A 26,263-nucleotide genomic window follows, 5' to 3' on the forward strand; every position below is an offset into this window, starting at 1 on the left:
GCCCGCTGTGCATCTCTTCCTTAAAGATCAGAGCAGGTAGAATCATCCATAAGCATTTTCTCCATTGACAGGAGGCTCCTATAAGTAAGTTTTAAGAAGGCCAAGCCACCTCACAGCTCATCCCTTCTGTCCAAATGCAATCCCCTGCACTAGGAAGATGTTACTAGCCATGAGACTGATGGAACTTAATGCTGCCACTATTCTCAACCATAGAAAGTGCAAGTGTCAGATTTTTTATTCCACTTAGGACTACAAGAACAAAACAAGCGAGTGCTGGCCCAGGATACAGGACAGTCCGGCATTTCCCCACTCCCCAGACGGGCTTGAGAGTACTCCAGGCTAGTGTGCAGTCCGTGTACCATGGGGAGCGAGTGCAGGGGCTTTGCTATTTGCTTTCTTTCGTTTACTGAAAACCATGAACTGCTATAACCCATAGTACAGCATCAGACTCCTTTCCCCCACCAACTCATCCATGATTTGCCAGATCAAGACAATTACATTTTTATTGCACACACTTTGAAAAAGTTGTTTAAACAAAATATAGTTTCACAAACTGCATTTTACACTTTTTTTTTTACACCGTCCACCTTAATACACTGGACATGAACCTTTAACGGCCTGAAGCCTCATTGCAGTAAGTGCTGGGCCCAGGACATGGCTTTCAAGTCTCCATAAGCCAGCACAGAGCTCCGAATATCCTTTTTTTTTTTTTTTTTAAAAAGCTACTCCCAAAAGTCAGAATGTGGCCAATGGTTCCCAGATCCTTCAGAAAGCAGCAGGGACATCCAGGAGACCAACACATCACAGGTTGCAAAACCAGTAAAGGGCACAGCCCAGGCATCTTCTGTTGGTTCCATACCCAGGGCTCCGCCGCCAGCCTTACCCCTGAAAAATAAAGTGCATTTCTTTCAGATCAAGTTCTTTGACTACCTCACCCTGCTACTTTAGGGCTAAAGGATTGAACAAGTTTAAGTTTTTAACACAGTATCCAGCAAATATTAAACATCTACAGGGGGAGAGTCATAAGAGGATTTCCAACCAAGTTCAATTTTGAAAATAGTTACTGGTGAGGAAGTCACCAGAATCATGAGCTGCACCCTAAGCCAGGGAAGAGGCAGCACACAGGACAAAGGTTACTTATGGTGACCCACCCCATGCCCTTACAGCTCACTGTGGCATCCTGGCACTCCCCAAACCCTCCCAGGCTTGCAGCCAGAAAGCATAAGATAGGCCATGCTGGGTCAGACCCAGGGTCCTGTCTCCAACACAAGAACCTGGCAATTACCCAAACATTAGATAAATCCATGAACATAAGATGCCAAGGGGTAGAGAGTCCAAGCTGCTTATCCCAGGGATAAGAATGGAAGTTACAGTAAAGTTACCCTATGGCATCTAAACTTCACATTTCTGCTTGGGAGAGGGGGAGCCTTAAATTGTTTGCTGAATGACCGTTTTGGTCTTTATCTGCTATCATTCACTGTGTCTCATCTACCTTAATGGTTTATGGTTCAAACCCTAAGCCCATCTATGCTGACAGACGTTCCCATATCAGTGGGGAATGCTTCCTGCTGGATAAGTTAAAAAAAAAACGACAAGGGAACATTATATGAAGCCGACAGGAGCAATGCCGGGAGAGAAAAAAATAAGCACTACCATGCACGGGTAGGCACCTGGCACAGGCTTCCAGCAGAGGTTTTAGGAGCCCAAGCAGTGGCAGAACTCAGGCATGCACATGATACATAAGAGAAGGCGAGGAAAGCAAGCAGCACCACAGCAGATCGGCACTAACAGTCGCACCAAGTCATCCTCATCTGCCACCATCTTGCTCTTCAGTTGAGTAAGGCCACATGAGCAGCCTGTGTGGCAGAAGATGGCAGCAGTTCCAGCCTTGATAGAAGGCACTGGAGTAACCAAACATCCTCTACATCCCTTAAGAGATTCATTGCCAGGAAAAACATGCAAAACAAAGCAGACAGTGGCCCCCATCCCAAACGAATGACCAAGTAGGTTAAAGGTCCTCTCCCCAGTGCAATAATCCAGATATGGCACAGCCTCACCTGGGACATCAGGACATGAACGTCTGGACGCGGGAACGGATGGCTGCTCTGCAAATGGGGCAGCACTGCAGGTTGGGGGCACACTCCCCACACAGCACCAGGTGCCCACAGGGAACCAAGACTATGGAAACGTCCCTGTCCATGCAGATCTTGCACGTGCGCTCCTCCTGCAGGCGCTGAAGCTGCTCCTCCATGCTTGGTTGGGGCTCTGTAGAAGAAACAGGCAGACGGGTTCCTCAGGCTCTCTAATCCCATCACTCAGAAGACTGCCCCTCCTGACTGAGGTACAGAGAAAGCACAGTCACTGGCCCTTCTCACCCTAACCTACGTTTTCCAACTGTCTCATGTGTTTAGAGCAGGTTGATCTGTCCCAGCCTTTATCCCACTGCATGCACACACTTATTCAGGCTTCTCTTTTGGAAGTGAAACTATCCCTGCATGCAGTGAGGTAAGAGCAGGACCGAGTCAGCTGTAACATAATATACCAGCCCAGTCACCTTTCCAGCTCCAAATGGGATGCTTTTATCCAAGACTATAGAATAAAGCATTTCATGCTGAATTTAACCAAACAGGCTGCACAGTATACGATGAGATTATATGATCATGCACCATAGAATGGTGGCAATGCAAGCAGCAAAAATGAACGTTGAGGAACAATATCCTAGAAGTGTAGAAGTTCACATGTGGGAGCTGGGCAGACTGAATAGGCCAATTGGTTTTTATCCATGATCTGTTACTATCACCAGTGACTCATCAAAACATTCAGACTCCAGAGCTAACTTTTCTGGCCAGGTAAGTTACAACGAATGCTAAGTGCAGTATCAGGAGCTCTCTCCTCCACCCACCATTTCTAGACTGGTTACTGCAGCAGTGGTCCCAGGGGTGGGAACCATGCAGACGGGCTCATTCCAGGACCTGCATCACGTGATCTAAGAGTGGCTATCAGCGTCGCTCAAGAAATGACCGTGGTTCCTCCCGCACCTCCCGGATGTGAGCACTGCTTCTGCAGCATCCCCAGCCCAATGGAGATGCAGGCGGCCTGCTCTGGGAACCCTCCTTAGTGACTCTGCTGGGCATTGCTATGAACTGCAAGGCCTAATGCCATGTCTACCCATTTCTTGTAAGCTGCCTCCACCCCCTAACTGGCATGAACCATCCGTCATGCAATATGAATTCTCTTCCAGGCCCTCTGCTGCTGTAGGAAGGGCAGCAAATCATGAAGAGCTGTGCCCCCCTTCCCGTCACCCACACCATGTGCTCCTGTTACCTCTGTCAAGGTCTTGAGGTTGTGTGTCTGCTCTTAATGCTGGAGAATCTGCAAAACAGGAATGCCAGCACTGTATGTGTTACTTCTAGCGCAGTCCCTGTCCCCTCCCCCAATAAATGCAGACCACCAGCACTACACCACCCACCCCCACTGTTCTAGGGAGCTTCAAAGTGGCTTGACAAGCGTCCATCTTAACCTAAATGTTTTACAGTGAGCCATCGAGTTCTGAGGTAAGAACTGATTGCTCCGGAGTCCAAAGATCAACAATTCAGTCCAATTCTGAAATAATGCCATCAGCATCCATTACTCCCAGATCTTTAAAAATAGCCCTGTGCAACCTCTTCCCACAGCAAGGTGGGAGAAGCCTTTGGTCATGTACTATATTTAAGTTTCAGTGAAGCTTGTGTCATTTTCACACATATGAGGCTCAAATAAAGCTCGAGCAGCCTGGGGTGGGCCTCCATTATGGCTGCCTAGGTTAGCCAAGAGAATCTAGTGAGAAATGGAGTGGAGGCAATAAGGCGGCCATCAGTCCTAGAGCTGGCTCTGCTCAATGTTTTTATATTGAATGCAATGGGGTTAGCAGGAAGAGAGTTTGTCTAGGCAGAAAATAAGAATCTGCAACAGAATTAGACAGAAGGAAGCAGTTTTAGTAAGCTTGAGGTGTGGTCAAGTGCTTGGCAGCTAACAGTCAATGCAAAAGGAGTGAGAATATGCACCCAACAGGAAAACCAAGTCTTAAACACCCAAAGTTAGGAATATGAAACGTGCCACTGTGTCAGCAGGCACAGATAATACTCCTTCCAGGTCTCAATCCACTGAATGGGCCATGTTCCCTACTTCATATCCCAGCATGGGGAAACTGGCTTTTCATTCTTCATTGGACACGGTGCACCACAGGACACTAGGGCTATAGCTGAAAGTTTAAACCTGTGGATATGCACCCGCACCCAAATTAGAATAACTGGCAAAGCCTATGCCATTCTGAAATTGCACATTGAGCTTCAGCATCTAGAACCGGAGACTTGAACAGCCCCAGTGCTGTTCAGCGTAAGTCATACCTTCAACCCTGCTGTGTTCTTCCATCTCAACCAGATCAGAAACCAGGTCCGGAACAGTTCTGTAGGTCATACCACAGCTCAGGTATTTACTCTGCACCAAGTTCTCCACCCTGGTGCTGTCAAAGCCCATCTGCAGGGCAGACTGCACCACAGACGACTGTAGGAGGGAAGCCAAATCCTGATCCTCCACATCTGCAATGGACAGCCAGAAAAGGATACTTTACCAGAAAGTGGGCCTTTGCACCAGCTAAGTCCTCAGATGTTCTGCTCTCAGCTACAGCAGAACCAGAACAAAAGAATCTACTTCATGTACCAGATTCAGAGAGACCTGAAAAGCAACCACAGCCCCAACCACCATTGAAACATCACAGATCCTGGTCGTACTGCAGCTGAGTTCCCATGTAGGAGAGCAACGTTCAACTGTCCGAGGCATCAAGCCTGGATAACCAAAGGTTATCCAGGTGTCACTGGGAAGGCTGAATGCACAGCAATTGCAGAAGTGGGCTGTGCTAAGGTCGTACCAGCATCATCACAGGAGCCAGCTTCTCAAAACCATTGGGGGAGGGGGGTGCTACATTCAGTACCAATTACCCCTTTCTGGGCACAATGAAGAAGTCTGCACCCTCAAAACTGACATCTTTGGTACCATTTAATCACATGGTTCTCCAGCCATCTACAACAGGCTGACCCCGAAACAGAACCCTCTTAGCACATTCAGTGGAATATTTAGATATTTTATATACACCATCATTCCATGTACAGATCACAACCTGACATTCAAACAAAAATCAGGTATGGGGTGGTATTCATATGCAGGCAATACCTAGCAAGTTACATTTTATTTTTAGTACAGATGGCAAAGAGCATGGATAATTAAAATGAAATTATGTTTTCACATCTCACATTATCTTTTGATTTCTTCATGATCTGAATATTATCTTTTGTCTTTGTGGTTCTCTATATTCTGATGTTTAAGTTAAATTATATGCGTTTTTGAATAGCAATGTTTAATTCACATTTAAATTTAAATCTTTCTATCCTGGTAAGATACATAGCGTTTCAGGCAGAGAATTCCAGAGCTTTGGATCTACTATGGAAAATACTTGATCTCTTATTTGCATCAGATATGTGCTCTGTATTGTAGGAATAGTCAGTAGTCCTTTATTTTGAGATCTTAGTGTTTGCTGAGGATTGTAAGATTGTAGTGACACTCCTAACAGGCCGGTGTTATTTAATTTTTTTTTTATGTGCCGACATTCATTAGAAACATCACATCGGTTTCCATAAAAGAATAATGCAGCCAACAGAGCTTTACATTGTAACTGATGTTAAAACTGGGGAAGTGGAGTGGAGGGGGAATATGAACTATTGTAATGAATGTTGAATATTAATGTTAGTATTCTACAGAAGATTCTGGATTGTACTGGTAACCAATGCAGTGACATCAATGAGGGTGTAATGTGATATTTCCTGCAGCATTTTGTAATATAGTTGTAGTGATTTTAAATGACTTGCTGGAAGACCTAGTAGTAAGGAGTTGCAGATGTCCAGGTTTGAGAAGATTAGAGTTTGAAATACAATATGGAAGTCAGTAGTTCTACCGATGTAGTATATGCAACTTGGCATAACCTGTTACAATCCTACTGCTGTGCATTTTCATTGTGAGGTTCTCATCTAGTTGTACACGTAAATCCTGTACTTGATTTGCAGGATTAAGTTGAAAGTTACCAGGATCAAGGGCAGGGCAGATGGTTTAATTATCAATGAGTTTCTACTCAGCCAAATGATTTCAGTCTTTTTAGGGTTTAAAGGAAAATTTGTTCTCACCTGCTAATTTTCATTCCTGTAGTACCGTGGATCAGTCCAGACAGTGGGTTGAGCCTCCTGTCCAGCAGATGGAGACAGAGAAAAAAACTAAAGGGTATCCTATATCAGGACAGAGCCTACGCTGCATCCCTTCAGTATAAACATTATCAAAGCAGAACAATTGAAAAATGAACCACAGTAAGATCAAGCAAGTAACAAGCTTTAACAGTCAATTGGAACCCAGTGCTTCAACAGGTAAGTGGAAGCTCTTACATGAAAGATAGCATAATGAGTACCTCTGGTGCCGTGTAGTGCAGGTAGGAAGTAACCAGTCCAAGATTCTGTGAAAGAAAACAGTCGAGTGGACAAAATATGAGCAGACATATCAAGGGTGGGAGTCTGGACTGATCCATGTAACTACAGGAAAGAAAATTAGCAGGTGAGAACCAATTCCCCTTTCCCTGTACGTACCTGGGATCGGTCCAGACAGTGGGATGTACCAAAGCTTCTCTAGACAGGGTGGGACCCAGACAGTCCCACTCGAAGCACTTGCCTGCTGAAGGAGCCCAAAACTGGAGCCCAGACATCAAGGAGATAATGAGCAAAAGCATGCAGAGATTTCCAAGTAGCTGCTCTACAGATTTCTTGCAGAGAGACCGACTGACTCTCCGCCCAAGAAGCAGCCTCTGAATGCAAAGAATGATCCTTTAAGCCCTCCGGCACAGACATATATGCCGACGCAATCGCCTCCTTTAGCAAGTGAGCAATTGTAGCTTTAGAAGTCTTGTTTCCCTTATTTGGACCACTTCTGCGGTCCGCAGGGAGAGGTTAAGGAGAGGTCTGGAGATCAAGCAAACTAAAGCATAACCTCTTTCGATCACCTCGAGGACCCACTGGTCTGAAGTAATCTTGACCCATTCCTCGAGAAATAGGGACAGCAGACCACCTAAGTCTGGAATGGAGGAATGGGCTGGCCTCATCTCATTGTGAGGGCTTGAAGGCGGAGCTTTGGTGGGTGGTGTCATGGAAAGGTCGCCGGCTTCAAAAGGACTGGGACCATGCTTGACCTCTAGTATTGTGCTGAAAAGCTCTCCAGGGCCTGGTGTATCTACGCTGGACCCGGAAGCGAGAGTGCGACGGAACAAATGACCTGGACTGTTTGGGGTGGTCCTCTGGCAGCTTAAGGACCTTGCTGCCCAAGGATTTAATAAGCTGTTCCAGGTCCTCACCAAAAAGCAACTTACCCTTGAACAAGAGAGAGTGCCCAACTGCACTTTAGAAGAGGAGTCTGCAGTCCAATTCTTCAGCCAGAGAAGGCATCTGGCAGATACTGCAGAAACCATGGCTCTGGCTTGCACCTGGAGAAGATCGTAAAGGGCATCAGCCCCATACGCAATTGCGCCTTCCAGTCGTTCTGCCTCTGTATACGGGAGGTCCTGGGTGCTGAGTAATTGTTGAACCCACCCGAGGCTTGCCCGCTGCATGAGACTGCTACAGACTGTCACCCCGGACTCCAAGCGTCAGAACTTCTAAGATCCTTTTGAGGTGGAGCGCCAGCTTCTGATCCTGAAAATCCTTCAATGCCGTGGACCCTACCACAGGGATGGAGGTACACTTGGTGACTGCGGACACCGAAGCATCAACCTTAGGTACTTTAAACATCTCCAGGCATTGGTCCAGCAGGGGGTAAAGCTTGTCCATCGCCCTGCCCACCCGGAGACCTGACTCGGGGGGGGGGGGGGGGAACGGGACTCCCACTCATAGCAGGAGCTGCATAAGCATGGGGTGGAATGGAAAAGGGCATGGTGGAGCTCAGTCCCGCCAGGACTGGGTCCACGGTGTGAGAAGACTAAGGAGTGGGTGGCTCCTCTGGGGGAACATTAATTCCCAGCTCATCCAGGACAAAGAATGAGTGGTTCCAGCTTCTCCCTTTGGAACAGTTGCAGGACCCGCAGAACATCTCCGTGGACCGAATCATGATCCGAATCCGGTGATGGAGATGGCTGGGGGGGGGGGGGGGGGGGGGGGCTGGGGAATCTGGAAAGCCTGGTATGGTCTTGACCCTAGTAGTGACCTGTGAATCTGGGGCCCTAGGCACCCACCCAAGGGACCTTAACCGGAGGGATAGTCTTCCTCCAGACTAGCCAGAAAGGACTTATGCAATAATAAAACAAATTCAGGGGACAGCAATGCTGAATTTTGCTAGGTAAGGGGGGGGGGGGGGGGGGGGGAGAGGGACTGCAGGTTAAAAGCCAGGCCTGGAGAACCTGTGGGGCTGAGAATGGGCAGCAAAGTTAAAATTCAGCTCTGGAAAGTCAGATCTGTATTAGCAGGCAGCTCAGACAAGATGGCCACCGTTCCCATGGTTTTTCATGTAGGAGCCTGACCCCGAGCCGGAGAATTTAGTTACTGCCCCGGAGGGTCCCTCCCCTCCAGGGAGAGCCGAGAGGCAGGCTGACTAACACGGCAGGACTGTTGGGGGGCTCCACACTGGAGCTGTGAGGAGAAACAGCAGTACCTGGCTGACCACGAGCCAAAGCAAGGAAGCTAACCCTGCTTCGCTCCTCCCCCAGAAGCTGAAAATAAAAAAACCTTCGCTGATCACCTGTGAGTCTGCTTCTAAGAATGGTCTCTTTTTTGCTGTAGAACTTTAGGCAAACAGAGGAGAGCAAACACCTCCTTGCAATGGGACCCGAGGCAGGGGCCTCAAAGGGTGCGTGACTGGACCACCAGTATCAGCCCTGCAGCCAGGTCACCGGGAAAGTGAGTCCCAGGCTGAATCAAGGGGACAAGCCCCCCCTGGGACCCAGTAAGAGCAAGGAGACAAGTCTTTACAACTTTACCTCTTTTTTTTAATTGGAAATACTTGCTTGATCGAGAATCAACCCAGTGGGAAGAAGAGAAAAATTCTGAAGGAACAGAAAGAAAACTAGGGAACCACATGTTCTACCGTCTGAATCTGCTGGAGACAGACATACTGAAGGGATGCAGGGTAGGCTCTGTCCTGATATAGGATACCCTTTCGGTTTCTGTCTCCATCTGCTGGACAGGAGGCTGAACCCACTGTCTGGACTGATCCAGGTACATACAGGGAAGGTCAGTTTAAGTTGCGATAGCTCTTTCATACAGGTAGAGCGTATCGAAGCTGTACTTTCACAGGATCTGGAGAGTTGGATGTAAAACTGTATGTCATCAGCATACAAGAAGAAAGTTATTCCTAGATTTGTCAGTAATTTACACAGTGGGCACATGGAGACATTGAATAATGTTGCCGAGAGGGCTGAGCCTTAAGGGAACCTGTATCACACTGGAAAGTGTCAGATGTGGTTGCCCAGTTTGACCTGGAATGTTCTGTTAGATAGAAATGAAGAGAACCATCTGCTACCCCTGCCATCGATCCCAATGTTTCTCAACTGATGACATAACAGGTTGTGGTCCAGTGTCAAAGTCAATAAGATTCATCTGCGTCAAGCCCTCATAAAACCCTTAGAGGAGTAATGTCTCAGATGAGTGATGTTTCCTAAATCCAAAAGTTTGGGAAGAGAATATTTTGATCTTCCAGGTGATTCACAAGTTGGGATAACACTGCTTTCTCAAGAACATTTGCTAGAAATGGCAAGTTGGGTATTGGTCGACAGTTGTCCCAATCATCAGTTCTACCAGTCTTATTTTTTAGGCTCGGCTCTATCACCGCTTGTTTTAACCCATTTGGAACAGTTCCTTCTGAGAGAGTCAGGTTAACTAATGTGAGTGATAACAGTGTGTACTTGTTTCAAGGAACTGGCTGGTATTGGGTCACAGGTTTAATTTTAGCAATGATTTGACTCATTTCCAGTTCTGATTCACTTAACCATGCCATTCAAATCTTCAGTTGCTTTTGTTGGAGACCAGATAGACAAAATCAATTCCCTATGAGTGGTGGCATTCATTGCAAGAGGCCTTTGAGAAGTTGTAGCTTTGAGATGAAAGATGGGTCTTTAATTACATTTTTAACAACCTCAAAGAGCAGTTTAGAATTAATTACCCCATAAATCTGCTTAGCATGGTAATCTTTTTTGCCTTATTGGTTAGTGAACAGTATGTTGTAAGGAAAGATTTATATTTTTCTAGGGATTCAGCAGACAGACATTTCCACCATTGTTTCTTTAATTTTCTGAGGTGCCTTAGTGCTTTTTTATTCTTAACAGTTTTCATCTGGACAGGGACAGGGCTAAGGTTTTCAGCTGTCAGTCATTAACTTGTCCCAAGAATCAAAAACTGATGTGGAATTGAAACATAGAAATGATGGCAGAAGACCAAATGGCCCATCCAATCTTTATCCATTTTTTTTTTCCCTTTTTCTCTCGCCCACCTATTACTACTGGCTTTCAGTACCCTCCAGCCCTAATTCCCCTCCACCCATGTAGAGAGCAGCGCCGGATCTGCATCCAAGTGAACATCCAGCTCAATTAGGGGTAGGAACCACCGCAACAAGCAGGCCTCACCCCTGCCCCATACTCTTACCCACCCGTTTTTTTTTTGGAGATGGCAGCCCTCCATCCTTCCGCTCCGTGAAGGTGGAACACTAACCACTGGCATCCCGCTCCATGAATGCCTGTGGCTACTGCCGCTCCATGCAGTGTTTTGCTGCCTCCTCTTTATTCACGCCCTCTAGACTTGATGGATCCACAGTGTTTATCCCATGCCCCTTTGAAGTCCTTCACAGTTTTAGACTTCACCACTTCCTCCGGAAGGGCATTCCAGGCATCCACCACCCTTTCCGTGAAGAAATACTTCCTGACATTGGTTCTTAGTCTTCCTCCCTGAAGCCTCAGCTCATGACCTCTGGTTCTACTGATTTTTTTCTGATAGAAAAGGTTTGTAGTTGTCTTTGGATCATTAAAGTTTTTCAAGTATCTGAAAGTTTGAATCATATCACCCCCTGCTCCTCCTTTCCTCCAGGGTGTACATATTTAGATTCTTCAATCTCTCCTCGTATGTCATCTGATGAAGACCCTCCACCTTCCTGGTCGCTCTTCTCTGTACCGCTTCCATCTTGTCTTTGTCTCTTTGTAGATACGGTCTCCAGAACTGAACACAGTACTCCAGGTGAGGCCTCACCAAGGACCTGTACAAGGGAATAATCACTTCCCTTTTCTTACTCGATATTCCTCTCTATGCAGCCCAGCATTCTTCTGGCTTTTGCTATCGCCTTGTCGCATTGTTTCGCAGACTTCATATCATTAGACACTATCACCCCAAGGTCCCTCTCCTGCTCCGTGCACATCAGCCTTCCCCCCCCCATCGAATACAGTTCATTCGGATTTCCACTCCCCATATGCATGACCTTGCACTTCTTGGCATTGAATCTCAGCTGCCATATCTTCGACCACTCTTCCAGTTTCCTTAAATCCCGTCTCATTCTTTCCACTCCTTCCGGCATGTCCACTCTGTTGCAAAAAGACAAACTTTACCTTCTATCCCGTCCCCAACGTCGCTCACAAAGATATCGAACAGGACCGGTCCCAACACCGATCCTTGCGGTACACCACTTAAAACCGCTCTCTCCTCAGAGCAAGTTCCATTTACCATCACACGCTGTCTTCTGTCCGTCAACCAGTTTGCAATCCAGGTCACCACCTCGGCCCTCACTCCTAAGCTTCTCGTTTTATTCAGTCTCCTGTGCAGAACCGTATCAAAAGCTTTGCTGAAATCCAAGTAGATGACAGAGCGCTCTTCCTTGATCCAATTCCTTGGTTACCCAGTCAAAAAAGGCAATCAGATTTGTCTGACAGGATCTTCCCCTGGTAAATCCATGCTGCCTCTGGTCTATCAATTCTCCGGACTGTAGATAGTTCACTATTCTCTCTTTCAACAGTGACTCCATTACTTTTCCCACCACCGAGGTGAGGCTAACCGGTCTGTAGTTTCCAGCCTCCTCTGTTCCCACTCTTGTGAAGCGGGACCACCACCGCTCTTCTCCAATCAATCACTCGGCACCACTCCCGTTTCTAGGGATCTATTGAACAGTTTGGTTTGATTTAATTTTCTATTGCTTCAGCAAGTACTTCCATCTTTTTCCTATTATGGATTTGGTTTCTTAAGGCTATTTCCACCTTTATTAAATTGGTGATCAAACCAGGGCAATATTGATTAGGCAATTACTGGTATTTGCAAATTAGGTCTAGAGCGTGGCCTGCTTTATAAGTGGCTATTGAGACAAATTGTGACCATCTCAGGGCTTCTAAAAAACAATTTCACAGGCTAAGGTTCTGTGTAGGTTAAAGTCTCCTACAGTTAATGTAGATTCTGGTGATGGAAGCACCTTGGTCGATTCAGTCAGAGGTTAGCCGTCTTTCTGCAGTTTGCCTTGAGGACAATCCCAGTCCTATGTTTAGTTGTGGCGGTTTAAGAATTGCCACCTCATAGGGAGGATTAATCTCTACTTTATACGGTACAAGCTTAAGGTCTTTTTTTTGCTAATTAGAAAGCCCCCACCTTTTCATTTAGCTCTAGGAAAATGAAATTGACCACCCTAAACTATAATGTAAGAACATTATCTCTGTCTTAACAGAAACATGGTGGTAACATGCACGGAGCGGCAGTTACTACCTTGGGAAGCTTGCTGGGCAGACAGGATGGACCATTTTGGTCTTTCTGCCATCATTACTATGTCACTATGTCATTTAGCCAGGTTTCAGTGGTACTGAAACAGGAAAATTGGTTATCTGCTAATTTTTGTTCCTGTAGTACCACGGATCAGTCCAGCAGATGGAAACAGACAAACTGAAAGGGTATCCTATATCAGGACAGTGCTCACCCTGCATCCCTTCAGTATAAACGTTAATCAAAGCAAGAAAAGGTAACGTTAACCAGTAGAAGATCAAGCAAGTAATAACCAACATGTAATGTGAACTACCAACACGTGAAAGAACCGCTCTTACATATATATCCAGCTGGGAAAGACTTCTGGTGCCTTGAAGTTCTGACAGGAAGTAACTGGATCCAAAATGCTGTTAAGAATCAAAAGAAAAAAACGAAAAACCTTCGAGCGGACGAATCAAAAAGAAACCACAGCCCGGGCGTGAGTCTGGACTGATCCGTGGTACTACAGGAATGAAAATTAGCAGGTAAGAACCAATTTTCCTTATCCCTGTAGGTACCAGGATCAGTCCAGACAGTGGATGTACCAAGGCTTCCCTAAAGAGGATGCGATAGAGACAAACCCGCTCGAAGCACCTGCCTGCCGAAGGAGCCAAACACTGGCGCCTGCACGTAGGGGCGAAAATGACGAGCAAAACGTATGCAGAGACTTCCAAGTAGCCGACCTGCAGATTTCCTGAGGAGAGTGACTCTCCGCCCAAGAAGTAGATTGTGCGCTCAAAGAATGGGCCTTCAAGCCCTCCGGAACCAACCGTCCATGAGAGATATAAGCTGACGCAATGGCCTCCTTCAACCAGCGAGCAATGGTAACCGTAGAGGCCTTGTTACCACTATTTGGGCCGCTCCATAGGACAAAGATGGTCAGAGATGTGAAATTTGTTAGTAACCTGTAAGTATTGGATAGGACTCTCTTTACATCAAGACGCCCGAGGTCCCCCGCCAGGCGTGTGTGCAATGTCTTCAAGAGAAAAGGCAGGAAGCTACACTGATTGACATGAAAAGACGACACAACCTTTGGAAGAAACACCTGAGTCAGAAAAGTGGAGAAAGGGCTCCTGACAAGACAAGGCTTGGAGTTCAGACACTCCTGGCTGAACAAATAGAGACCAAAAATACTGTCTTAAGAGTGAGGTCTTTCAGTGTGGCCTGCTGGAGAGGTTCAAAAGGCGCCTTGCAAGGGCTTGAAGCACCAAATTGAGGCCCCAAATAGACAAGTAGGTTTAAATGTTTGGCCCCGTTAAGGAAGCGAATGACACCCAGATTAGTCGCCCCCACGTAACCATCGATACGCCCAAGGAGAGAACAGAGGGCTGAAACCTGCACCTGCAGAGAACTGAGACACAAACCTTTGGAGAGACCAGACTGCAGGAAGGAAAGGACCTGAGACACTGGAGCATTGCACGCCTGGACTCCAGATTCAGCATATGCATTCTCAAATACTCAATTTGTGGACGTAAGCAAGAGAGGTAGAGGTCTTCCGTGCCCGCAAGAGAGTGGAGATAACTTCCTCCTTATACCCTTTCTTTCTCAGGCACTGCTGCTCAAAAGCCAGGCCGCTAGACAAAAACGATCCACCTGATTGAAAAATACTGGTCCTTGGCGGAGCAGGTTTGGGAGGTAACAGAGGTGAAGAGGACCGTTGGTTGCGATGTTCACCAGGTCTGTGAACTGCGGTCTCAGAGCCATTCCGGCGCTTCGAGAAGGACCGGCCCCTTCTGGAGTTCTATCCTTCTGAGTACCTTTCCCAGAGGCCAAGGTGGGAACATGTAGAGAACGTTGTGAGGCCAGGTAAGAACCAGGGCATCCACACCTGCCAGCAGTGCTCCCATCTGCAGCTTAAGAATCTGGGAGCCTTTGCACTGTTCAGGGTAGCCATCAGGTCGAGGTGAGGAACTCCCCACTTGCGCACCAGAAGATTCGTCACCTTGGACAACTCCCACTCTCCGGGGTCTAGGTGTTGTCGGCTGAGGAAGTCCGCTTGCACATTCTCCATCCCCACAATGCGGGAAGCTGCCAGACGACTCAGGTGTCTCTACACACAGGAGAGCAGCTTGCTGGCCTCCAGACAACTCCTGGTGCCACCTTGGCGATTGATGTAAGCTACTGTGGTGGTATTGTCTGAGAGGACCTGCACGGCTTTGTGACTGAGCAAAGGCAGGAATGTCTTGAGTGCCAGATGGACAGCTAGGGCTTCCAGACGATTGCTCTGCCATCAGGATTGCACAGGAGACCACCGTCCTTGTGTAGACTGGTGCTGACACCGCTCCCCAGCCACAGAGGCTGGCATCACAACGATCCACTGGGGTGTCTCCAAAGGCACTCCTTTCAAGAGATGGACGAGTGAAAGCCACTGCTGCATGCTGGCAATGGTAGAGTCTGAGAGCAGTAGGGATGTTTGGAACTCCTAAGAGACCAGCTTCCAGCAAGACAGTAATGCTTTCTTAGAGGATGCATATGCACAAAAGCCCAAGGAACCAGATCTATGGTGGAAGCCATGCAGCCCAGGACCTGGAGATAGTCCCAGGCTGTGGGTACCAAGAGAAGATGTACCTGGTTCATGATCTTGAGCGCCCAGTGCTCTGGCAGTAGGACTTTGCCCACACAGGTGTCGAAACAGGCTCCTAGAAATTCCAGGACCTGGGAGGGCTTGATGTGACTCTTGGAGAAGTTGACAAGCCACCCGAGGGAGGAGAGAAAGTTACGACCCTGTCAACTGCTGCAGTGCACAGGTTTCTCAGACTTGGCCTGGATGAGCCAGGACTCCCTCCCGAAGGGAGGCTGCCACCACTTTCATGACCTTTGTGAATGTACGCGGTACGGTGGCCAGGCTGAACAGAAGCGCCCAGAACTGGAAGTGGTGTCTCAGAATAGTGAAGCGGAGATACTTCTGATGGTCATGGCAGATTGGGATATGCAGGTAAGCCTCTGTCAAGTCGAGAGAGGCCAGAAATTCACCTGAACGAACTGCTGCTGACCGCTTGCAGGGTCTCCATCCAAAAATGGGGCAGCCAGGGAGCTCGGTTGACCCTCTTGAGGTCCAGGATTGATTGGAAGGAGCAGTCCTTTTTGGGCAGGATGAAGTAGATTGAATACTGGCCAGATCCCTGTTCCTCTATGGGTACAGGGACTATGGCCACAAAGCTCCTGTAGCCTGTCCAGAGTCTGGCACACCACTGGATACTTCCGAGAACTGCAGGGAGAGATTAGAAAGTAGACAGGGAGTTCCTGAGCAAAATCTAATGCATAGCCATTGGCAATCACATCAAGGACCCACTATCCAACATGATGTTGGCACATTCCTTGAGAAAAAGGGACAGACATCCACCTAAGGTGGGAGCGGAGGAATGGGTTGGCCGCATTTCATTGGGAGGACTTTGAGGTGGAACCTGAAGGGTTTGTATCCCGGAATGGCCATCTGCCATGAAACGAATGAGACCAAGACTAGGATCTAGTGGAAGTGGGTCTTTGGGCAGCCCCTCTCGGCCTGTTGTACCTGCGCTGACCCCTGAACTTCAGCAAGCTAGGATTTGGCTTGCCGAGGGCAGTCCTCCGGCAGCTTATGCACCCCATTGTCCTCAAGAGATTTAATAAGCTGCTCCAGGTCCTCCCCAAACAGCAACTTACCCTTGAATGGGAGCGTGCCCAACCGTGATTTAGAAGAGGAGTCTGCTGCCCAATTACGAAGCCAGAGGAGACGTCTAGCGGACACTGCTGAAACCATAGCTCTGGCCTGTACCCTGAGAAGATCGTAGAATGCATCTGCCCCCTTCCAGCCACTCTGCCTCTGCAGACGGGAGGGCCCAGGTACTGAGTAGTTGAATCCACCTAAGGCTTGCCCAATGCACGAGACTGCTACAGACTGTCGCCCAGACCCAGAGCACTAGGACCTCAAAAATCCTTTGCCGGTAGACCTCCAATTTGCAATCCTGAAGATCTTTCAATGCAGTTGCCCCCACGACTGGGACAGTAGTGCGCTTCGTGACAGCAGAGACTGAGGTATCCACCTTAGGGACCCGGAGCACATCCAGACACGGATCTGAAGCGGGTACAGCTTGTCCATTGCTCTGCCCACATGCAAACCGGCTTCTGGCATCTCCCATTCCCAGAGCAATAACTGCATAGCATCGGATGGAAAGGGAAGGTGCGCAGGGTGCCCTCAGGCTGACGAGGACTGGGTCAATGTTGCTAGGTGTGGCAGATGCGTTGCCCTCTGGAGGGGCATCTAAGCCCAACTCAGCCAGAACATGGGATTTAAGGAGATCCAGCTCTTCACTCTGGAAGAAACGCAACACCCTGGGGTCGTCCCCCTCTATTGGTAGATTCAGAGCGAGGACATTGGCATCTGGGTCAGGGTCCGGTACTGGAGCAGGTGGATCAGTGGAGGCTGGAGGGACCACCCGAACCCGTTTTTTCCCTTGAGAGTCTGGGGACCTGGGCCCCTGTGCTGCAGCCGATCTAGGGACGTTGGCAGGAGGAGGGCAGGCAGTGATGATCTGGTGGGTCATCCTGTTGTAGAAGGCTGGCAACATAAGCCTTATGCATGAGGAGATCAAAGTCAGCTGAGAAAGCCCTGGAGATTTGCCTGGGACAGAACTGGCATCTGGGGGGCCACAGGGCTTAAATCAGGGGGGGGGAAGAAAGAGGGGAAAACAAAAAAAAAAAAAATCAGGTCCCTGCCCCCAATCAGGCTCAGAATCTTCAGCGAGGTTTGGAGCCAAAATGGCCACCGTTCCCATGGTTTGCAGGAACTGGGCCATCCTTGCAGTGCGTCTGCCGAGCACAACCAGCTGATCTCTCCGGCACAGAGGAGCCGTCCCCTGCGAGGCAGGCTCTCCACACGCAAGGCAAAAGGCCGATCGAGGCATGGAGAGAGAGCGAGGGGCAGATGTGCCACGTGTGAGACGGCAAGAATTGCCGGTGCCTGGCTGAGAGCAGGAAGAGAAGTTCAGCTACCTGCTCTTCCCCCGATGGAAGGTTTTGTTTTTAACTTGATGATAAAGTTGAAGGAGCAGAGGAATGAACTTCTCTGCAGCAGACCCGAGGTATGCTTTGTCTCTGGGTCTGTGTGGGGGAGGGACTGGACCACAGGTTTCACCCCTAGACAGGCAGGTCACTGGGTAGGGTGCTAGGCTGAGGATCTCAAGGGGCAAAGCCCCCCCCTAGGCACCCAGTAAGAGAAAGGGGCAAACAGTTTATTTCTTGTAGGGAGTAACAGATTTTTTTTTTGAAAACTGAAATTAGAAATTAAGTACTTGCTTGATCCAAATTAAGACAGAAAGAGGGAGAAAGTAGACTTTCCTGCACAATCTAGCGACTAGAGGGAGCCACAGGGTCTGCCATCTGCTGGAGACAGAGAAATACTGAATGGATGCAGGGTGAGCACTGTCCTGATATAGGATACCCTTTAGTTTCTCTGTCTCCACCTGCTGGACAGGAGGCTCAACCCACTGTCTGGACTGATCCGGGTACGTACAGGGAAGGTAGGATTTAAGTCCTCTAGCAGGTCATTAATCGGGGGGGTTTGGGACAGAGACTGAGCATTTAGTAGAAGCAGAGTAAACGATAACTAGGAAGAGATAGTGGAAGAGTTTCTACTTATCAGAGGGTGGCCCAATACTGTGACAGTCCTTAGATCTGCATACTGACCCCGTCCATGCACGAGCTAAGTTATTAAAGGTACAAGCACCCCAGGTGTGCACGAAGGGGCAAGCTCCTTAGGCCAAGAAGTGCACACCCACACCCTTGGCGTCACCGCCGCAGTCTTCTCTGGTCTTCAGTGGGTGGGTGGTGGGCGCAACCTCCGTGGGACCGCCTGCGTGGAACACTCCACTGCCACGCTGTGCTGGAGCAGATTCTTCACTAAAGGTTCATACATACAGTGTTCCCTCTGCAGATAAATGTGATTCTTGCTACATACCTTGGGGTGAAGTGGTGTCCCCCTCTGCTGGTTGTGGGAAGCACCCCTGAAATTACCACAAGGGATAATCAGTCACCAGCGAGCAGAATTAGAGACCAAGGTTACACAGAACCAGCCCTCTGCCGTGGTTTGGAGATAGCTGAGCACTTAAACCACGGGAGGGAGAAGACTGGGCAGGTCATCTCAACTCCCAGCCAAGAGACAGCAGGAAGCCTGACTCACAGGTCTATCCAGTAAAGTGCGGCCGCTTTTACCCCGCATTCTACTCACTTTCCGGCTGCGTTATCCCTTCCTGCGATCCCAAATCCCCTTTAACCTACTCCTACCGCGTCCTAAAATCCCCGGGCAACCCCTTCCGCCCGCGGCATGTATACTGCATGCAAACGAGCGAATTAGCTATTCCCTAGCATCCCGTAACCCGCGCCCCGACTATCGCTATCTTTCCCTGCCGTTTTGTCGCGCGTTTAACCTGCTAAATTACCGCCTACCTGACCCCTGCGTTAGAGGCAGGGGTAAGGGTAGGTGGCAAGCTTTACCCCAGCCCCCGCTCACCTGCCCCGGCCGCGATCATGGGTGCCGGTCTCCGGGGCAGCCCCAGTCCTCCCCCCTCCTCCCGAAGCCAAAAAAAAAAAGCGAAAAAAACGTTGCAGCCCCCTCCGATGTCCGGAGGGGGCTGCAAAAAGTAAGTCGCTTCGCCGCTTCGTACTGCCAGCCCCTTCTTCCCTCCTCCCGGAGCAAGGCTGCTTTTCGTGCCCTGCTTCGGGAGGAGGGAAGGAGAGACACTGACAGTGTGAAGCGGCGAAGCGACTTACTTTTTGCAGCCCTCCGGCCATCAGCAGGAACGGATCGTGGCTCCCTTGCCTCCCGGCGAAGATGGACACCTGCACGGGGGAAAGCGGCCCCCTCTGCGTGCAATTGGCCGCTCAAGACGTGACGTCACATGCCGTGACGCCAAATGTCGTGACGTCACGTCTTGAGCGGCCAATTGCACGCACAGGGGCCGCTTTCCCCCGTGCAGGCGTCCATCTTCGCGAGCAGCTGGAGGCAGGAGAGGTCGTCCGATGTCCGGAGGGGGCTGCAAAAAGTAAGTCGCTTCGCCGCTTCGTACTGCCAGTCCCTTCTCCCCTCCTCCCGGAGCAAGGCTACTTTTCGTGCCCTGCTTCGGGAGGAGGGGAGGGGGGACTGGCGGTCCCGACTTCCTGGTATCTGTCATTTCAAATGACATTTGAAATGACAGATACCAGCGTGGCGTGAAGCCTTAGGCCTGAGCACCCAGGTTACTGTATAGGCGCTCTATCCAGTAAAATGGGTTGTGCAGGCCTAACGCTTCACGGACCCTTCTTGGACATGGTTTACATTTACATAAAATTAGTGTTCAGGATCGAGCGGTAGGTGAGCTGCACTGTGCGTGCAGCAACCGCGGGTGCGCCGGGCACTAACGCAGCTCTTCCTACCGCTCGGTACTGGATAGACCTGTAAGTGATTTATTCAGGCACATCTTTAACACCAAACCACAGCTCTCAGGGTGGGACTGGCCATTACCTGGCTTTACATACAAGCCTTCAAGAAAGAAAACTGATGCAGGAAATGAAGTAAAGGTTATGCGGCATAAAGCACTAAAGGCCTAAGTTTATAAATCCTTACTGAATTATTTCAACATTTTTTTTTTTAACTGTAGGCAACCTTCAGGACATATTGCTATGAAACACTTAATCCCCCTAATAAACGCCTTATTGTTACCGAATACTACTGGCACCACCTATGTAATGTACGACCCATATTGTTTTTTATTGGTGCCCTATTGTAAACCGTTGTGATGGTGAATAACTTAATGACTGTATATAAAAACTCTTAAATAAATATAGTTCAGCTGAATGACGGATCCTTTTATACCATTACTAGAGAGGATTTGGTTCTGGAAAACAAACATGCAGAGACTTACCGGCGATGGCAGGTCCTGGGTTTGGTTGAAATGCTCTCTTCCTTGGGCCTGCAGCAAGAACTCACAACTGGGGAGAGAAAAGGAAGTTTAGGGTTCTGGACCCCAAACACGAGTCAGGCCATCACCTTTCAGGTGGAGAAAAGGCAGTGGACCTAGACCAAAGCAATATTCTCCAGACATTTCAGGGCTTTCCCAAGTTTGAGAAATGAATGCTTGCAAAACATCCCCCACGTGGGACAAGCCCTGTAACAACGAGTATGCAGGCTGGACATCAGGTCAGGTCACAGCCAGAGCCCTGCAGAGTGGGCCTCACATGCACAAAAAACAGACTCCCTGCAGCTTCGTCAGAAATCGCTTCACTGCAGGTCAGGCCAGGAAACAGACAGCAGGTAGCCATCCTGGACTCACGCAGGACTTCCAGCAGTGCAGGCTCCATTCCCTAAGGCTGGAGATGCACACACCCAGGAGCAACATCAGGAAGAGTGGCACGGAAGAGACTCCCAGTGGAGGGGGAGGAGAGAAAAGCTCTGAGAAACCCTTCAGGAAAGCCATAGATTAACTGGGGACTGCGGCATCGTAGCAGGAATGGAACCGGACGTTCTAGAGAAGTGAGAGAAACAGGGCTGGGGCTTCCAATCTTGCAAACAAGCCACCCTTCAACCCCTCAAGAAGTGAGGATGATAAAAGGGAGCACGACCCAGTAATACTGCAGGCCATGGGGACACCAGCTGGAGACACCGGGTACTGTCCAGCAGGGCCACAGGAACCAAGGATGTCAGACATTCAGCCACCAGAACTAGTGGGGCTCTTCCTCATTTACATTATAAAGTTTTGTAGTACAAAACTGGGGTGGAGGAACTGAATATTGGATTCAGTATGGGATTTTCTACTCAATGACTCAGAAGGTAGAGAGCAGGTGATGAAAACTGCTTTGGATAAGAAGAGATCCTAGCAACAACCTTGCCCCGGGTGTTAACTCTGATCAGACTGATTATCCAGTGCAAGATCCTGTGAAATGGAAGAGATTCCTAGCTCTCCAGGCTGCTACAGACTACTTGCATGGAAAATGCCTTACGTAGAAAAGGGACTTTTATAGCATTTTCTCAAATAACTGTCCCGAGTAACAGGTGCATTAAGATCTTTAGTCCATCCATTACCTTGGAAACCATCTTGCATGCTCCGTCAAAGGATCATCCTCCACTTCCCAGTGTTTAACTCCGCCACCGCAGTAGAAACACGTCACGTGGTCACTGTGGCCTGCATGAGGTAGATGGACAACGAGGTCAGCACTTGCACCAGAACATTTTGAGCAGTTAAGGCTCAGGAAGGCGGCCTCTCTAATTACTGTAATGTCCTGTTATCCATGGCCAGGGCTAACAGTGTTAGATCTGTCAGTCACGCCTACAACGCTGCATGATAAGACAACGGGTGTAGCCAGGCTGTGAATCCTGCTTCTCCCACCGACATTCCCTGCAACGCGGGAAAGTCAAGTTATCCTCCAGAGCTCAGGTACCGAGTAGGGACTTATTTACCAATGTTTTCTCCTGTTGTGTCTATGGGCAAAATGCCTAGTAAATAGGATTGTAAGCTCTATGGCTCAGGGACTCTACCCACTGTACCTGAACATCTCTCACACACGGGTTTGGAAAGTGATTAACACACAGATTAGAGACCTTATTACTGAACACTGACCGGTAATACCCTAAGTACCAATTGCACTGTGATTTTTTCAGCCCTCTTTACTTGTGATGGAGAAAGCCAGCCTAGGACATGCATGGAGCTGGAAGAATCTCAGAGAAAGCAGCGGCAGTCCAGGACCCGACCCTCCCAGAATATCAGGGAGGAGCAGCGGGGGCGAGGCACGTTCTGTGTACAACGCAAGCTGCTCTTCCAGGACACCTGCTCCATTCCCACTGTAAAATGTAAGAGAAAGGCTGCCAGTGCTCATCAGATTGGGCGTCCCCTTTCCTAAGCGGCTGACAGCCACCTCGCTCCTGAGGCGGTGTTACGGGTGCGCACAGTTTCCCCTAGCGCCATGCGATTTAATTATTAAGAGCTGGTGACGGCGGGAGGGTCCCTGTGTTCTGAGTCCTGGCAGCACAGTTAAGCACGGCAGAGCTTGCACATGGGCACAATCCTAGCAGCAGCGCACGTGAGACTTTCCTTCCCTGTGCACCTTAGCAAAAAAGACGCCTGCTTGAGGGAGGCGAGGACACCAAGTAATCCTGCAATAAGTTAAACCCGTTCTGAGCCCTATCATTCTGTGGGGCTCCAAGTTCATCAGTCCTCAGATTGTAGCCAAATAATCCCGTGACGGGGCCACCCAGGGCAGTAAAATCAGAGAGGCCAGGTGGGAGCCCTCCTCGGTGGCTGAGCCTGGGACCCTGAGGGGACGCCACCTTTGGCCCTTCTGGTGATTTGACGTGCTGGGGAGAGCAGGGGGCAGGATTACCTGGGGTGCAGGTGTCTGGCAGGGAATCTTTCTCCAAGGCTGATAACCCTTGCCTCCTGCCCCCAATGTCTGTGCACTTAGGGAAGTGGGGGGCAGGGAGGGTGGATGGCCCCCTTGGTGCAGTCTCACGCCCCTCCACGCAGTCTCCCAACGCCGAGCCTAATGCAGAAGAGACACTAACTTGTAATAATGAGGACTTCCACATCTCCAAAGTCTGCATCTGTACCCCCTCCCCCAGCTCTGAGAGATATTGGGAGAGCAGTGCTGCCACTTTCTGTCTCCTTGGGGCCTGCAGGTCCCTCCAAAGCAACCAAAAATCCTTCCCGACTGTGCTGCAGCCTCCCCGAGGCCCCACCTCACCAGCAGGGTTTCAGGCCATTTAGCTGAGCCTTCAGACTATCAGGGGCAGCTCTGGCACTGCACCCCTCCCCCCCCCCCCCTTCGCCTCCGGTGCCCAGTGCCCTCTCTCAGCTCCTCCTCACCCGTGCGGCAGCCTCTCCACATCTATCCAGCATCGATTAGCAGCACCTGGAGGGTCCCACCCCACAAACCTCGGGGACTGCCTAGTTTTCCCAATGAAAACCCCATCCTGACTGCCAGCAATGCCTGATGCAGGCAAACAGTAAGGGGCTTGCGCCAGCAAACCCAACCTCGCAGCTCTAACTTCAAGGGTCTGAGCAGGCAGGCGCACTGGGAGGTGCTGCTGGTGCAGGACAGATCAAACCCCTTCTGCCACCGTTGCAGAAGGCCGGAGGAAGTTCAGCCAAGGGCCACATGCAAGTCTAGGGTCAGCGTTTGGGAACAGGCTGCAGCTTCCCCCTGCTGGGATATGGCGCAGAGACAGAAACCCATCCCATGTGCTTACAGAGTCCGCCCTTCCGGCTGCTTCCTAGAGAGGAGAACTCCGTCTTTTCAGATGAGACCGAAATAGTCCGAGTGTTAAAGTGCCTGACCTGGGGTGGCTTCCAAGAGTGTCTGCTGCTTAGACTGGCAGGGCCTGACATGCAGCACTCAGCCGGGGGGGGGGGGTAATGGTGGCCACACACACAGGTGGCATCTTGGCTGGCACAGTTTAATAAGTCTTACCTTCTGGCCCCTAGCAAGGTGTGAGTCATTCCCTAGCAGCTGTGATTGAATTGCACTTCAGAGCTGGGGGGGGGGATCAATGCCCATAGAAACATAGAAATGACGGCAGAGACGACCAAACGGCCCATCCAGTCTGCCCAGCAAGCTACGCACTTTTTTCCTTCCTTTCTCTCTCTCACACCTGTTACTCTTGGCTTCCAGTATCCTCCAGCCCTAATTCCCCTCCGCCCCACCACCAATTTAGAGAGCATCGCCGGATCTGCATCCAAGTGAACATCCAGCTCAATTAGGGGTAACAACCGCTGTAACAAGCAGGCCTCACCCCCACCCCTGTCCCCCCAGACTGTACGATCCACACCCCGATCCTCCCCTCCTCACTCCCCCTGCAGCAGAGAGCTACACTGGCCCTGCACCGAGAGTGAAGCAGCGGCCCAGCTACACCTCGCTTCCCCGGGAATACAATTATTATTTTTAATTGCCATCATAAGTGGTAACGGGTAAAGCTGGGGCAGGTTTGGACTGGACCAGAAGCTCATGGCATAGAAAGGAGGTCTCTGCATGCATTTATCTGCTGCCTTAACCACAAGGTAAGAGGTTTTACTCTCCAAACACAAAGCTGTTCTAGCATAAAGCGCAAAGTACACATTATTCCTACTAGGAGAGACGTTTACAGAGAGCGCTTTCCCCAAACGCCTCACCCCTCGCCTTAAGTCACGTTTAACCCCTCACCCACCTCCGTAGAAGAAGCCAGCTGTGGCCAGCTGCTCTGGACAGGCCTTAGCGAAGGAGGGCCAGGTGCGAAAGGTGGCGAGCCGAGCCTGCTCCATGTCCAGCTCCGGGTGCATTGCTCGGCTGGCAAAAGCCTCTTCCTCCTCCTCCTCCTCGCTTTCTAAGGGGCTGAAACAGTCCCAGTCCGCGGCATCCGCGCACTCCCGTGCAGGAGACAGCGGCAGGTTCCCCACCTTTTCCCCCGAGATGAAGGCGCACCTGGGGAAAGTCCTCATGTGCTCCAACAGGGGGCAGTCCCCAGGCCCCCAAACCCTCAGGATCCCCCCGCAGCAGAAACACTGGACTCGGTCAGAGGGACCCAGGAAATAAAAGCCAGCCCTGGCCAGGTCCGCAGCAGAAACGGGCGAGGCTCTGGGCCAGGGCCCGAAGCTGCGGAGCCTGCGCTGCTCACTCCGCATGCGCGCATTCTCCAGCACAACGCGCCGCGGAGCGCAACAGCGGTGGGACCGCGGAGCACGCGCCCAGCGCGCCTGCTGCCCTCTCTTCCACGCCCGGGACATCGCCCCTCGCAGCTGGCGGCAAAAACACTTAAAAATCAAGCACTAACGTGCACGCATGGCCATGGCCGTCGTCCAGCCAAGAAAGCCCAGCAAGCGCTGGAGCCTATTTTTAAGGCCGGGTACGGGTGGGGGGGGGGGGGGGGGGGGGTCCTGCCCTGCCCTGCCCTGCCCTGCCCTGCCCCCTTAAAGAAACAGGAAGAAAACCAAAAAGAATTAAGGACATTCTCTCCTCCGGCGCCCTCTAGTGAGGACACTGCAGACTAACAATAAAGAATGGGAAGGGGGGAGTGGTGTCTTTAAAAGACAGAGGCCACAGGTCTCCCTGGCCACTTACCTGTCTGAAGTCACATTCTCTGGGGAGGGCACAGGCACAACCTACCGCACCGGGAGCTTTCTCCTGGACACCAGCAGCCTCTGGTCCCTGCAACAGCAAGGGGGGAGCGACAGCCTCGGGGTAGTGGGCCCCCAATCTGCCTTCTGTGCGGGGAGGGGGGGACCACCGACCTTGGACAGGGTAAGGGAGGGGTAGTGGAAGGAGCCCCTCACCCTCTCACTTTGTTTCTGAGCGAGGGGGGGGGGGGGGGGGGAGACAGACAAAACGTGCACAACTTAAAAACTTAACCGCAACAAAAAGAACTCAAATCTTAATGATGAAATGAAACGGGGGAGGGGAGCAGAGCACCCGGCGGGCAAACTCCTCCACCCGCATGGCGGACAGCGCGCAGAAGTGCTCTGCTTTCAGCC

General features: G+C 50.2%; 1 protein-coding gene across 3 annotated transcripts; it reads right to left on the reverse strand.

The window, feature by feature from the left end:
• Positions 1-499: 499 nt before the first annotated feature.
• Positions 500-25,611, reverse strand: BIRC7 (baculoviral IAP repeat containing 7). 3 transcript variants are annotated; one of them, XM_029614361.1, is made up of 9 exons: positions 24,964-25,610; positions 23,145-23,303; positions 21,850-21,949; positions 20,693-20,759; positions 18,751-18,796; positions 4,386-4,577; positions 3,325-3,372; positions 2,058-2,265; positions 500-885 (listed from the first exon to the last, which is right to left on the reverse strand). In XM_029614361.1, the coding sequence occupies exons 1-8, from the start codon at positions 25,517-25,519 to the stop codon at positions 2,066-2,068; spliced, it is 1,368 nt and encodes a 455-aa protein (XP_029470221.1). In that variant the 5' UTR covers positions 25,520-25,610; the 3' UTR covers positions 500-885; positions 2,058-2,065. The 3 variants fall into 3 exon arrangements, with proteins under 3 accessions (XP_029470221.1, XP_029470222.1, XP_029470223.1); XM_029614362.1 differs by lacking the exon at positions 3,325-3,372 and having other exon boundaries at positions 24,964-25,611; XM_029614363.1 differs by lacking the exon at positions 23,145-23,303 and having other exon boundaries at positions 24,964-25,609.
• Between the last annotated feature and the right edge of the window lie 652 nt (positions 25,612-26,263).

Source organism: Rhinatrema bivittatum, chromosome 8 (genome assembly GCF_901001135.1).
Source record: "Rhinatrema bivittatum chromosome 8, aRhiBiv1.1, whole genome shotgun sequence".
Classification (NCBI taxonomy): domain Eukaryota; kingdom Metazoa; phylum Chordata; class Amphibia; order Gymnophiona; family Rhinatrematidae; genus Rhinatrema; species Rhinatrema bivittatum.

Coding starts and splice junctions, on each gene's coding strand:
- BIRC7 (XM_029614361.1), bottom strand. CDS start 25,519: ATGTCCCGGGCGTGGAAGAGAGGGCAGCAGGCGCGCTGGGCGCGTGCT. Junction 4,578..18,750: donor GGACACCACTTCACCCCAAG/GTATGTAGCAAG, acceptor TGTCCATTGCAG/ATGTGGAGGATCAGGATTTG. Junction 3,373..4,385: donor AGAACACAGCAGGGTTGAAG/GTATGACTTACG, acceptor CCTGTTTTGCAG/ATTCTCCAGCATTAAGAGCA.